Source organism: Rhinatrema bivittatum, chromosome 12 (assembly GCF_901001135.1).
Source record: "Rhinatrema bivittatum chromosome 12, aRhiBiv1.1, whole genome shotgun sequence".
NCBI lineage: Eukaryota > Metazoa > Chordata > Amphibia > Gymnophiona > Rhinatrematidae > Rhinatrema > Rhinatrema bivittatum.
The window spans coordinates 39,738,624-39,752,454 of NC_042626.1; the positions used below are offsets into that span (position 1 = coordinate 39,738,624).

At 45.6% G+C, this 13,831-nt stretch overlaps 1 protein-coding gene across 3 annotated transcripts in view; it reads left to right on the forward strand.

Annotated features, from left to right (window-relative positions):
* Positions 1-13,831, forward strand: part of NFRKB (nuclear factor related to kappaB binding protein) — a 105,947-nt gene that overhangs the window by 24,591 nt on the left and 67,525 nt on the right. For all 3 annotated transcript variants that reach the window (XM_029572533.1, XM_029572534.1, XM_029572535.1), the window contains exons 9-12: positions 2,014-2,098; positions 9,582-9,765; positions 11,009-11,153; positions 12,288-12,414. In XM_029572533.1, the coding sequence (XP_029428393.1) occupies positions 2,014-2,098; positions 9,582-9,765; positions 11,009-11,153; positions 12,288-12,414 (541 nt within the window). The remainder of the gene's footprint in view (positions 1-2,013; positions 2,099-9,581; positions 9,766-11,008; positions 11,154-12,287; positions 12,415-13,831) is intronic.

The following is a 13,831-nucleotide window of genomic DNA, read 5'->3' on the forward strand; positions in this document are numbered from 1 at the left end:
CTTTCCTGTTCGTACCCCAGATCAGCCCAGACAAGTGGGTTTTGCATCCATACCAGCAGATGGAGGCAGAGAACTAAAAACTTTGAGGCACTGCTACATAATAACCGAGAGTGCTATCTGCAGTCCCACAGTATTTCTCTGACTCCAGCAGATGGTAGAGGTGCAAACCTGCAGGTAAGAAGATAGAAAGAAAGACGGGACAGGAGATGAGAGTTAGAAGACTCTCCCTGAGGTGTTTGGTTCTTTCGTGGGCCATCCCCAGGTTAAGCCAGACGAACGAGGGGTTGGTAATCCCTGATCAGCTTTAGCCCGCAGCAGATCCAGGGATCTGCCAGCCAGGGGTTCCTGGTTATTTATTTATTTATTTAACATCTTTTTTATACCGACATTAAAATACACATCATATTGGTTTACATCATAACAAAAGGTGGAAATTACATAGAACAGGGGCGCGGGGCGGAACTGGGAGAAAATATAAACAGGGAAGGGAGGCTCTAGGGGGGAGCATGTGAGTCAAACAATAGAGTGGAGGGTGAATGAGAAGTTAACATATTAAGAAATTTACAAGTAGGAGTGGGGAGGGAAACATATTTACAAGAAGAGCATAACTACATATATGAGTAGGGAAGGAGGGTAGGGGTACATATACTAGTCTGGGAAGGCCTGGAGGAAGAGCCATGTTTTGAGCATTTTTCTGAATTTAAATGGACATGGCTCAAGGCGGAGGTAGGAGGGCATGGCATTCCATTGCGTAGGGCCAGCAATTGATAGGGCGCGGTCCCTAGTTGCTGAGAGGCGTGCTTTTTTGAGGGGTGGGACATGAAGTGAGCAGGTGAGGTTGGCTCTAGTGGGGCGGGCAGATTGTGTGATTTGGAGAGGTTCGCTGAGCCATGAGGAAATATTTTTGTAGATGGCTTTGTGTATGATGGTGAGGGTTTTGAAGAGGATACGGGATGAGATAGGGAGCCAATTCAGGTTCTTAAGGACGGGGGTTATGTGGTCTGTTTTGCCAGTGTTGCTGAGGAGTCTTGCCGTAGTATTTTGAAGTATCTGTAGGGGTTTGATAGTGTCGCTGAAGGAGATTTGTAGAGCAGTGACATGGTCTTCTCTTCACACTTTATCTTGCCATTACCATTTTAGATGTTCAGGTTCCAGGAGAGCTGATCTTTGGTGAAAGTGTGTTGAGAGGGGGTCTTTTGCAGGCCTGCCCAGTATAGAGGTGCTTTGGTACATCCCTCTTGTTTGGACTGATCTGGGGTATGAACAGCAAAGGAAACTTGGTTCTTACCTGCTAATTTTCGTTCCTGAAGTACCACAGATCAGTCCAGAGACCCAACTCCTTAATGTTCTCAAGACCGTTATGGCAAGTCCATGTTCTAGCATGCTTATTGGGAAGAACTGTAAGAATGTATATTTACATAACCTAAAGAAGTTTGCCAGGTTGTGGTTAGCCCCTTGGGTTGATTTGTGGCTTTTCTGTTTGGGGGCTCCAACCCTTGGATTTGGCATTTGCCCCTTATTTAGGGGGTTGTTGAGGAGTTGTTACTCTGTAGTTGGCTTGGGTACAGATCTATACTAAGGGACCTCAGGTGGCACTCTTGGTTATGTAGCAGTGCCTCAAAGTATTTAGTTCTCCATTTGCTGGTAGGGATGCAAAACCCACTTGTTCAGGCTGATCTGTGGTACTTCAGGAACAAACATTAGCAGGTAAGAACCAATTTTCCTTTCTGGCTGTATTTTCCTAGATAATATGATGTTTCAAGACAGGTGGAAAGCATCCATTTGTGAACTTTAAAAATTTTGAAGACTATGTTTAAATAATTGTGTCTCTATTACACTGGTAGCAGAAACAATGAGAAAAAGTAATTCTGGCAAGCTATTTAAGGCCTGATGGCTGGGTGGCTACTAATGGTTAAAACACCCTACCCCATGTATTTGAAGTTCAAACCCTGCTTTATTGTCATCTGGAGTTTTCTTATCCACTTCTGTTGCTCCCATCACTGTCTTCTATAGGACCATCCTGATTTGGTAACAGGAGATCTGACCCTGAATGACATCATGGCCCGTGTGAATGCAGGCAGAAAGGGCTCTCTTGCAGGTCAGTACCTCATTTTAGTGCTATGGAGTAAAACACCATCCTTCCTCATCATCCTTACCAGACCAGTCCAGGCATATGGGTTTTTCTTCCCTACCAGTAGATGGAGACACCAAATAATAAAATCAAGAAATATAAAACATCATTCATAACAGTAACAACATATTAATAAAAAAAATATTTCAAACAGTTGATAAATAGAACAACTGGTTGATTTGGTCAAAGTTGGAAGAGGAAGGTTACTTAGCTACAGCCAGATGTTACAGGATCTTGGTTGGTTAATCAATTTTCCCAAAGCAAGCTTTGGCCCTGTCAGGTGTTGGCATATCTGAGGGGCCATTTCCATACTTTTGTTAGGAAAGGTGTTTCTCACAACAGAAAGGATGAACAAGTTTTAGAATTAGGTGTGACAGTTTCTCAGAATGCAGGTTCCCAGTGCCTGGGATTGATGGTGTTGACTCTGGATTTGGTTCCATGGGTAGGTACCTATATGAGGCCATTGCAGAGAGCTCTTCTATTGAAATGGAATCCTCTATCTCAGGAATACGAGGCAAGACTACCATTTCAAGGGGAGGAGAGAAGTAGCTTGGACTGGTTATTCTCGGTCAACAGTTTGTCCAAGGGAATGGAACTGGAGATTCAGATTGAATGGTGGTTACCACAGATGCAAGTCTTAGTGTCTGAGGAGCTCATTGCCAGGATCATATGATGCAAGTTTGCTGGAGTGTGATAGAACAGTCTTGGTCTATCAGTTGTCTCAAGATGAAGGTGATCAGGGGAACCTTGCTAGAGTTTCTCCCTCTAGTTCAGGGAATGGTACTGAGAGTGTTTTTAGATAATGCTACTGCGATAGCCTACATAAAAGGTGCAGTAGTATTGACAGAGGCCAAATTGTTGTTCCAGTGGCTACCAATGTCTTGCTCCTCTATAGTTGGCTCCCAACATGTTCCTGCTACTCCCAGGCCTTTTTCAGCGGATTTCATTTTGCTTCTCCATGAAGCACATTTGGCTCAGCAGACAGGGCTGAGGCCTCAACCCTTTCCTTATGTGGGTCCAAACTTGGGCCCTAGGCCGAGGCAGTCCCGGAAGCAGAGGCCTTCTTGGGTTCAGCGCTTACTGGGTCCTACTCCGGCTGGAGAGGGTTTAGATGAGTTGGTCACTTTGGAGAGTGCTCCCGGAGATTTGGAGATTTTGTTAGCTCAGGACCAGGGGGATCCGGACCTGACTGGCTCAGTTCCAAGGGACGGATCTGGAAGAAGTTCTGAGGGGGATGATTGTTCCGGAGGGAGGTGTTAGGGCCTTTGATTCCTCAGGCTGTAGAGGAGCTTGGACTGTAGTTCCCCAGGAAAGTTCAGACATGAAATGGGCAGACCCGGTTTTGGATGGTCCGATGAGGGCCTTTCCCTATCATAAGTCAGTGAAGAAACTGGTGGATCGGGAGTATGGAGCTCCCGATGCTGGCTTGAGAGTGGGGAGAGTTATGGTGAAGCTTTATCCTTTGCCTGAGCAGACATTGGAGCTATTTGCCCTTCCAAAGGTGGATGCTGCAGTGTCGACGGTCACTTAAAAAGATGACTACCCCGGTTGCAAGTTCCATGATGTTGAAGGATATGCAGTATTGAAAGCTGGAGATTCACCTCAAGAGGATTTTTGAGGGGTCGATCCTGAGCTTGCGGCGGGCCATTTGCTCTAGTTTCATGCAAAGAGCTTGTCTGCGTTGGGTGCAGCAGCTTCAGGATGGGCAGAGAAAGTCGGGTGTTGAGGCAGACAAAGCTGAGTGCTTGGAGGCAGCAGTGGCCTACATTGTGGATGCTTTGTATGACTTGGCAAGGACTTGGTCTCGCATTATGGGTTCCGCGGTATCAGCCAGGAGGTTGTTATGGCTGTTTAACTGGTCAGCGAATGGGTCGTCTATATCCTGGTTGAGGCTTCTGCCCTTTAAGGGGCGCCTTTTGTTTGGTGAGTACCTGGAGCAATTGATGAAAGATCTGGGAGGGAATAAGTTGCATAAGTTGGCGGAGGACAAGCCTAAGGGCAGACGGTTCTTTCAGTCTCGGTCGCATTTTCGGGACGTTCTGAGGTCTTGTCCTGAGAAAGGAGCCCCAGCTTCGCAGAAGCAGCTCACTCCTCGAGGTCAGTCCTGGGGGCAGTCCTTTCGAGGTTGTCGAAGGCCATTCAGAGCTTCCTCAGGAGGTGGGACTACAGGGGCTAAATCCTCACAATGAGGCAAAGTCTGTCCACTCCGCCATTCCCTGTATAGAGGGTCGTCTAGCGCGATTTTACAGGGAGAGGGCCAAGAACACTCAGGATTAGTGGGTCCCCAGCATAGTAAGAGATGGTTATGCGTTAGAATTTGCTTGGTCTGTTCGTGATTTGTTTCTAGTTTCCCCCTATGGGACTTTGGAAAAACGGGCAGTTCTGGAGACATTAGACAGGTTGCGGAGGTTAGGGGCAGTGATTCCATTTCCTCAGGGCAAAAGGGACAAAGGTCGGTATTCCATTTACTTCGTAGTTCCAAAGGAGGAAGGCAATTTCCGTCCGATTCTGGACTTGAAGCGGGTAAATGTGGTGCTAAAGTTCCCGAGGTTCTGGATGGTGACGCAGTCGGTAATTGTGGCAGTGTGCAAGGAAAGGTTTCTGGCTTCTTGGGACCTGATGGAGGCGTACCTACATATCTCCATTTGCCCGGATCACCAGCGTTTTCTGAGGTTTATGGTGCTGGGTCAGCATTTCCAGTTTTAGGCTCTTTTTCGGGCTGGCCATGGCGCCGCACACATTCACCAAGGTAATGGTGGTGGTTGCGGCGGCATTACAGTGCAAGGGAGTGCTAGTACACCCTTACCTGGATGACTGGCTTATCAGGGCAAAGTCGGAGGATGGTTGTCGCACTGCAGTGCAGAAGGGTGATAAATACTCTGGAATCTTTAGGCTGGGTGGTGAATTTGGCAAAGAGCCACCTGATTCAGTCTCAGACTCTTGACTAAATGGGAGCACGATTCGACATGCTGAATCATCTTGGGCCTGTACGTCCATGCAATAGAACCTGGAGAAGGTGTGCAAGGAGGACCACATTGCGGCTCGGCAGATATCGATGGGAGACAGCAGTCTGACTTCCACCCATGCCTGAGCCCTGGTAGAATGGAGCTTTAACCTGTGAAGATAATGGCTTTCCTGCTTCCATATAGGCTCCCTTGACTACTTCCTTAATCCAACGAGCTATAGTAGCCCACAAAGCTGGTTCACCTTGCTTCCACCATGGAGAACAAACAGGTGGTCCATCTTTTGGATCGATTCTGAAACTTCTAGATACTGCCCTAAAAGTCTAGACATCTAAAAGACGGAGGAGGCAATATTCCTCCACATCCTTGAGTTTAGCTAGGGAAGGCAATGAAATGGACTGATTCAAATGAAATTCCAAGACCACTTTAGGCAAGAAGGATGGGATGGGATATGTAGCTGTAGTGCCCCTGGAGTCATCCAGAGGTACGGTTCCTGACAGACAATGCCTGTAATTCAGAGATATGATGTGTTGAGCACATGGCCACCAGGAAGACCATTTTTAATGTTAATAAATGCAAGGAGCGCAGCAGCCGAAAGGAGGATCCTGCCAAAAATTCCAATACTAGATTAAGATTCTACAAGGGAACCGGCAACTGTAGGGGGAGGCTGAAGGTGCTTCACCCCCTTCAGAAAATGGGCCACGTCCGGATGAGCTAACAGAGGGGTTCCATTCACCTCACCCCTGAAGCAAAAGAGAGTGTTACCTGTACCTTCAAGGAGTTTAGGGCCAACCCTTTATTTAAGCCATCCTGCAAAAATTCCAGATTAAGTGGGATTTTGGCTGCCCTAGGGTGAACACCGCCTTCCTCGCACCAGGCCTCAAACACTCTCCAGACCCGCACATATGCTAGGAACATGGAGAACTTCTGAGCATGGAGCAAGGTGACAATTACCACAGCTAAATATCCTCGCTTTATCAAGCAAGCCTTCTCAGAGGCCAGACTGAAAGACAGAATCGAGTCGGATCCTTGTGACAGACCGGTCCCTGCTGCAGCAGGATCCTGTGTGGTGGAAGGCACAGTGGGTTCTCCACCAGGAGTCTCTGGTTTTCGCATAACATGGACACCTGAGCCAATCTGGAGCTACTAGCAGGACTAATCCCCTGTAGTGCTCGATTCTGCGAATGACCCTGCCCAGCAGGGGCCACGGATGGAAGGCATATAGCAACTCTTCTTCCGGCCAGGACTGAACAAGAGTGTCGACCCCCAAAAACCACGGATCTCTTCTGTGACTGAAGAATTGGGGGACCTTCATATTGTGAGATGCAACCAGCAGGTCGATGGACGGGAGGCCCCAGTGATCTACTGTAAGTTGAAAGGCTTTGGCCGACAACCCCCACTTTCCTGGATCCAGACTACATCAACCGGCTCTTGGTTCCTCCCCGCCGGTTGATGTAGACTACTGTTGTTGCATTGTCCTTGGACAGCTTGACTCTGGAGTCTGTGACTGAATTGTAGACCTGCCAGTCTGACTGCCTGGGCTTCCAGGCGGTTGATGTTCCAGAGGGCCTCTTCTTCCGTCCAAAGTCATTGGGCCTACAGTTCCTGACTGAGCTCTCCAGCCACGGAGACTCGTGTCTATTGTAAGGACCAGCCAGTTTGGGAGGTGGGGACAGAGGGACACCCCTGCTCAGATGAGTTTCCTGTAACCACCACTGGAGGTGAGAGAAGACTCCCATCAGTAAATGGAGACAAATCGAATAGTCTTGAGACTGTGGATTCCAACGTGACAGCAGTGAGCACTGAAGTGGTTGCATGTGTGCCCTCGCCCGCAGCACTACTTCCAGGGTTGCTACCATCAAACCGAGAACTTGGAGATAGCTCCACACCGTTGGGCGTATAGTGCTCATTAGCTGACGCACCTGGGACATCAACTTCCTTATCCGCTTGGTCAGAAGGAAGACCTTGCCCTGCTTGGTGTCAAACCAGACTCCCAGATATTCCAAGGATTGGGAAAGCTTGAGACTGCTCTTGTCCAGGTTTTCTACCCAACCGAGTTCCTGAAGCAAGGTCATCACCCTGTTGGTCATCCGGAGGCTCTCTTCTATGGACTTTGCCCAGATTAGCCAGTCGTCTAAATACGGGTCACCAGGATTCCCTCTTTTCTCAATGCTGCCGCTACGGCCACCATAATCTTGGAAAATGTTCTGGAGGCGGTGGCTAGGCCAAGGGGCAGTGCTTGGAACTGATAATGGCAGCCCAGTACTGCAAAGTTTAGGAAACGTTGGTGTTCTTGACGGATTGTAATAGGTAGGAAGGCCTCGGCGAGGTCCAGGGAGATTAAGAACTCTCCCGATTGTATGGCCATTTTCACGGAACGTAAGGTTTCCATGCAGAAATGATTCACTCAGATGTCTTCACTTTCAGAGGAGAATTGTGAAGGAGTGACCCTTCTAAGTGCCAATTTTTAAGCGGTACAATTATGAAAATGTCATGAAACTGTAATTTGATTAATATTTTATTACAAAGGATGGTGAAGAAGTGTAAGATTTTTGAGTATGGAAAAGATGTAACTATTTTGTGAACACTATCTGAAGAAGTGAAATGCTTCTTGAGTATGAAAAAATGTAATAACCATTCTGTGACAATTATTTGACAAACATTGTACAAAATTACAGTTTTTGTTTGTGTATGATTGATGTAACAATTATTTGGTGAAAATAATCTGAATATTGGATGAAACTAGTCTTGATTATGTATATGAGTATTAGGATGGCATGGTTTAATGAATGAGTGGCATGTATGAGGTAATTTTTTAAGTGATGTTTTGGTAAATAAAAGTTGGTATTTACTAATATTTGAGAGTCTGGTGTAGTTCCACCCACTTTTTGTTACAACAGGCCTAATGCCATAAGGGTTCCATGTATCTTTTGAATCTAGGGGAGAGGAGGTGGGGGAGCGAGACTGCTGTAGAGTGGGGGTGGGGGAGGTCAGACGGGCATCGCATGTGGGAGGGGAAAGGGGACCGAGGGAGTGAGACTGAATCCCCTGCTATAAACGTCACTGCACACCACTGATTAATCTGTTTGTTTTTAGCGAACACAAGAAAGAAGAGAGAAGGCTTCTATAGCTACTATTGCTAGGTGGATTAAGAAAGCTGTTGCTTCTGCATCTATTTGCAGAGGCTTAGCCGTTCAGGATGCCCTTAGGGCACACTCCACTAAGGCTTATGTGATATCTTGGGCAGAGTACCAGTCAGGAGATTTATAGGGGCAGCAGCTTGGTCTGTGATGCATTCCTTTTCCAGACATTATTGTCTGGATCTGTAGGCTTGCGATGCAGCCTGAGCATTTTGAGAGCAGATCTTTCAGGTTTTTCTCCCAGGTTAGGGGTGGCTTGGGTACATCGCATGTGTCTGGGCTGGTCTGGTAAGAATGATGAGAGAGATAAAATTAGGTGTCTTACCTGCTAATTTTCTTTCCTTGAGTCCTACCAGACCAGTACAGAATCCCATCCATCTGTCCTGTAGCCTGCTCGTCTGTATATATAATCTCTTGCGGAGTACGCTTAATTGTTGTATTATGGTCTTCAGGCCCTTTTGGTAATGGGATCAGTTTTTTGAGAGTTCACTGAGACATTTTGGTTTTCTTAAGTTGCTGGAGAGGGGTTGCTTTAGGAATTGAATACTGAAAGGCTGCAGATAGCACAGTTCCTAATGTAGGCTGTTTTCAGCAAAGCTTTCATTCTCTGTCTTCATCTATTGGTAGGGGAGAAAATCCCATGCATCTGGACTAGTCTGGCAGGACTCAAGGAAAGAAAATAAGCAGAAACCTAATTTTACCTTGGTGGTTATAGGAGTGAGGCTTTCATGAGCTAATGCCTGTTGAAGGATAGAAGTAGAGTACATCATTTGGAGAAAGTGGGGATATCTGCCATAACCAGAGTCAGTGTTGTCTGTGCACTATTTGTGTAGCATGTTGTTAGCTTCCTTAACTTCCAGTGTTTACAAAAAGAAATTCCGTCAAGATTCTTTTTCCACTCACCAAGTGGCTGTAACTACTTAAACTTTAGTTTCTCTTCCCCAGTTGTGCTACGTAACATGAGATACTGGCATAGCTGGAAGTACTGTAACCAGGGTACAGAAGGGAGGCAGAAACACTTATAGCAGATACTTTATAGAATTCACTGCCACCAAGTACATAAACTAGCTTCTTCATGTATCCCCAATTTGTCTGTCACTTATCTGTTTGTCTCTTACTTGTCTCAGATTGAGGGGTTCTAGTCTTTGGACTATCATTTTAGTCCTGTAACATGCATGTTTTTTGTTTACTGATATATTTGCAAGGGCTAACGTACTGAACATTGGAGTCCTAATCTTCTTCTGTGTATCTAATTCTAATGTGCAGCCTTTGTCCTCTTAATAGCTATGTTCTACAGTGTTCCTTGGAGAGGTTTATGTCATAAATAAGTTCTCTGTACCTTCAAAGCCTTGTTTGACCTCACAATCCTTAAGAAGAAGGCAAAAGATAAGGAGGACAAAAAGAAGAAGAAATTGAAGGTAATTAAATCGGAAGTGGAAGATTTGCCGGAGCATCTGAGCAGCATCGACGCACTGCCTTCATCCCTGTCACCAGAGCCACAATCAATCCCGCTGCCGGTTGTGAAGGAAGAGTGAGTTTATATTTACACACATATGCAGGGCAGCTGTGGGCGTCACTTTCATGATAACATGTCATTGAATACTTAGAATAAAGAAGGGAGCATCTTTGTCAATTTGGGTCGGTGGCCTCTGTAAATAGCACTTGTGTATATTGTCCATGTCTGCTTCCTCTACATCTTGAATCTCTTTTAAATTGTTTTAAAATGAGGTTGGAGGAGGGGCAGGGCAGCAAAGTGACATAACGAGGCAGTAAAGTATCTGTTCCTCTTTACAGGTATGCACTTAAATGTAGAAAAGGGCACTCATGAAAATGGGCTTGGTGGGCCTGCATTTAAGTTGTAGTGGACATAATTCCCCTATCTTACACCCACTACAAGGTCAACATGATTGTCAGTGTGTTTGCTTGAATATTTATTTATTTATTTGTAGTTTTTATATACCGACATTTGTTTAGTAACATCACATCGGTTCACAATCAACAATACTTCGCAACAGAGCTAAAATAAACATAGCATTTAGCATCCGTGCTTTACAAATAATATTTTAATTTTAGGGAATAAGGAAAGGAACAGAGCAGAAGATTAAAGCATACTAGAAAATAACTAAGAGAACAAGTTAGGTAATTAATTCAATTAAAATAGATAAATAATTTAAGATTAACTTGAAAGCACAATGGGAGACATGGTTGAATATAATTGAGGGGACAACCTATGTAAACTCTATTAAACAGGGATAAGGGGTATTATTGGACAGCAGAGGTAGGTAAATTTATTCACATATCACTTATCACATATCACATATGGGCAGTTTGGGAATTTCATGGGCATAGAAAGACAGGATTGAGGTACTGGAATTAGAGGGGTACTACAAGTTAGGAGTGAGTTGCATTGGCAAAGTTGTATTTGGGATCTCCAGTACTGGAATAGTGGAGTAAAGAGGGGGTGGTGGTACAACAGGTCAGGTGTGAGATACATTGACAGATCTATGTGTAGGTCTGTGGACTAGAATAGCAGAAGTTGTTGCAAGGCAAAAGTGAAGTATGTTGGCATAGTTGTGTGAGATCTGAGTACTGGAATAGCAGGAGGTGCTGCAGGTCAAGGTAGAACTTTTCATGCAGAGCTGTAGAACATAGATATCCTATCTGTACTGTACTTGTGTAGCTCACTATTCATCTTGCATAGTACTGTGTATGAAAAGTCCAGAGAAAAGATACAGACAAAGGTATTAAAAAAAATAATTCCTTTTTCTTTAAAGACCCTTGGAAGAGGAAGAGGAAGAAGAGGAGGAGGAGGAAGAGGAGGATGTGAAACCAGGCCTGGCATTTAATGAAATCTCTGCCAACTTCTTTTGCTTGCTGCTGGAGATCCTGCTTCTGGAGGGTCAGGCTAGTCTGCCATTGGTGAGCTGGGACTCTTGTCTCTAGGGGTAATAAGATGAATGTCACTTCCCTTACACATTGTTTTTTCTGGCAGTTTCCTCCTGCTCCTTGGTACTTCTAGCTCAGTCAGAGTCAGGTTTGGATCTGGCATCATGAGCTTTCATTTGCAACTATCCAGGGATTGTTTTCACCCTTCCCAATTACGTTTAATCTAGTTATTGCAGTGATGGTCCTGAACTGAGGGCTATGCACCAGGACTCCTGGAACTGTGCAATTACGGACTCTAAATCTGGCTACCAGGCAATGATCATAATGCCGCCCCCTTGCCGCCCCTTCCCCAGGAGATTTGATCGCTGTTTCTTCAGTATCTCCAATCCCAGCTGACACGAGGAGCAAAAGACCCAATCTGGGGATAAAACTGGGAACCTTTCAGATGGCAATGCATAACACTTACCCATTGAGCCACTGGGCTAGTCCACCTCATACTTTCTACTCTACTTTTTTCTGTCCACAGTGTCGCCAGACAGCAGAATCCAAGCTATGGACATGGTCCAGGGATTGAGAGCATGTCAGCAGTGCTTGATTCCTATTCACCAGAGTCCCCTTTTATCTTGGGAGGAAAATGGGGAAGGGGGAAGATGCCATCTAAGAATCATCTGTTTACATTTTGCGGATGATTCCCCTCCTCCCAACCCATCCTTCCCTTTTATAGGAGCTTACTATGGAAGTTGGCCCAGAATGGCACAGGGCTGTGCATTTTCTGCATATCACAAATCTACTGATGTCCTAAGCAAATTAGCAGCAGAACTGGGTGAAGCACTAGCATTAAAAAAAAAAAAAAAAAGAATAGTTTAAAAAATCTTGCCCTTTACGGGTGCTTTGCTGAGTCATCTATCTGTTTCTTTCATGAGTTCAAAGGACCTAAAAAGGAGAAAACCACCTAACTGGGTGTGCTGCTTCTTAATCCTAATCTTTTCTTAATGTCCACTCGCTTGCCCGCCTGACCCCTTTCTTTTTCTGCTCTGCCTCTTCCCTCATAGAATTAAGCTTGCAGTCTTTTGTCATCCTTGGAAAAATGTCAATTGAAAATGTCGTGAGTTGCTGGTATTGGTGTGACCCCTTGCAAAAGCTCAGCCTAAGCCTTGTATTTTTTAGATGGAAGATAGAGTTCTGGAATGGCAGTCATCACCTGCCAGCACTTTAAACAGCTGGTTCTCCTGTGCCCCAAATTGGTATGAACTGGTGCACCCTGCTCTGCTGTACCTCAGTGGGGACACTAGAGGTAAGCTTTGCCATACGTTGTGCTCCTGGGCGGTGAGTCCTGCAGCTATGCTGTCCAGTCTTGATGCCTTGAGTCCCGTTCAGCAATGAATCCCTAAGGTTACCAGACATTAAAGTTAAGGCAGTAATACTAGCCAGTACCAGTACTTTTTCTTGGCTCTTTTGTTTCCTTTTGTGGTCTTACTTGGTTTCGTTTTTTTCTTTTTGTGCCAATACCTCTCCTCTGACCTTGTTCCTAGAATAGCCCAGACCATGTTTCAGGAAGAAGATCCTTATAGTTAGGAGAGAGCCACAGATATTCATTTTTAAATTTATTTTCCTTATTGTCTTTACCAGACAAGTCCAGATGCATGAGTTTTTCTCCCCTACTGGCAGATGGAAATAGAATTAAAACTTTGCTGGAAGCAACCTACTTATGGGATTTTGCCACCTGCAGGCATTCAGTATTTCTCTGTTTCCTGCAGATGGCAGAGGTGCCAAACGTGCAGTTGGTGGTCTTGGTGGATGGACTCCCAGAGAGGGCTGCTGTGGTTTTCCCAATTATTCCTCTCTGGTGGAAAAAGGGTGAGCAATGGCGGTGGACGGTCCGCTATGCCTGAGTCATCTTCCAAACCTCCTACATCAGGATCCAGTATTTTTCGACCAGGCGGCTCGCTTTTGTCTAGCGGCCTGGCTTATGAGAGGAGGCAATTAAAGAAGAAAGGCTATCCTGACACGGTCATCTCTGCTCCTCTACGGGCAAGGAAAATCTCTACTTCTCTCACCTATGTCAGGATGTGGAAGATCTTTGATTCTTGGTGTAGTGGGCAAGGGATCCTTCCTCGTCACGCTTCCATACCGCACTTCTTGGCCTTTTTACAAGAGGGTCTAAGCAAGGGATTGTCTTATAGTTTCCTCAAGGTACAGGTTTCAGCCATTGGCTACCTTCGTGGAAAAATTCAGGGGGGGGTCTCTGGCGGCCCACCCCGATGTGGTACGCTTTCTCAGAGGAGCGAAGCACTTAAACCCTCCGGTCCATGCCATCTGTCTCTCCTGGAGTCTGAATTCGGTACTCCGGGTGTTGTGTGAGCTTCCATTTGAACCTCTAAAAAGGGCAACTTTGAAGGATTTGACCCTCAAGATGGTGTTTTTGGTAGCTATTTGCTCTGTCAGGAGGGTCTCGGAGATTCCGGCCCTTTCCTGCCGAGAACCATTTCTGCATTTTTCTGATTCTGGGGTGTCACTTCTAACGGTGCCATCTTTTCTTCCGAAGATCATCTCTGCTTTCCACTTGAATCAGTTTGTGGAATTACCGGCGTTTCCAGGTTTGGATTGAGATAGCCCTCACACTCGAGAATTGAGGCGATTGGATGTTAGGAGGGTTCTTTTGCAATACCTGGAGGTCACCAATGACTTTAGGGTTTCAGATCATCTTTGTT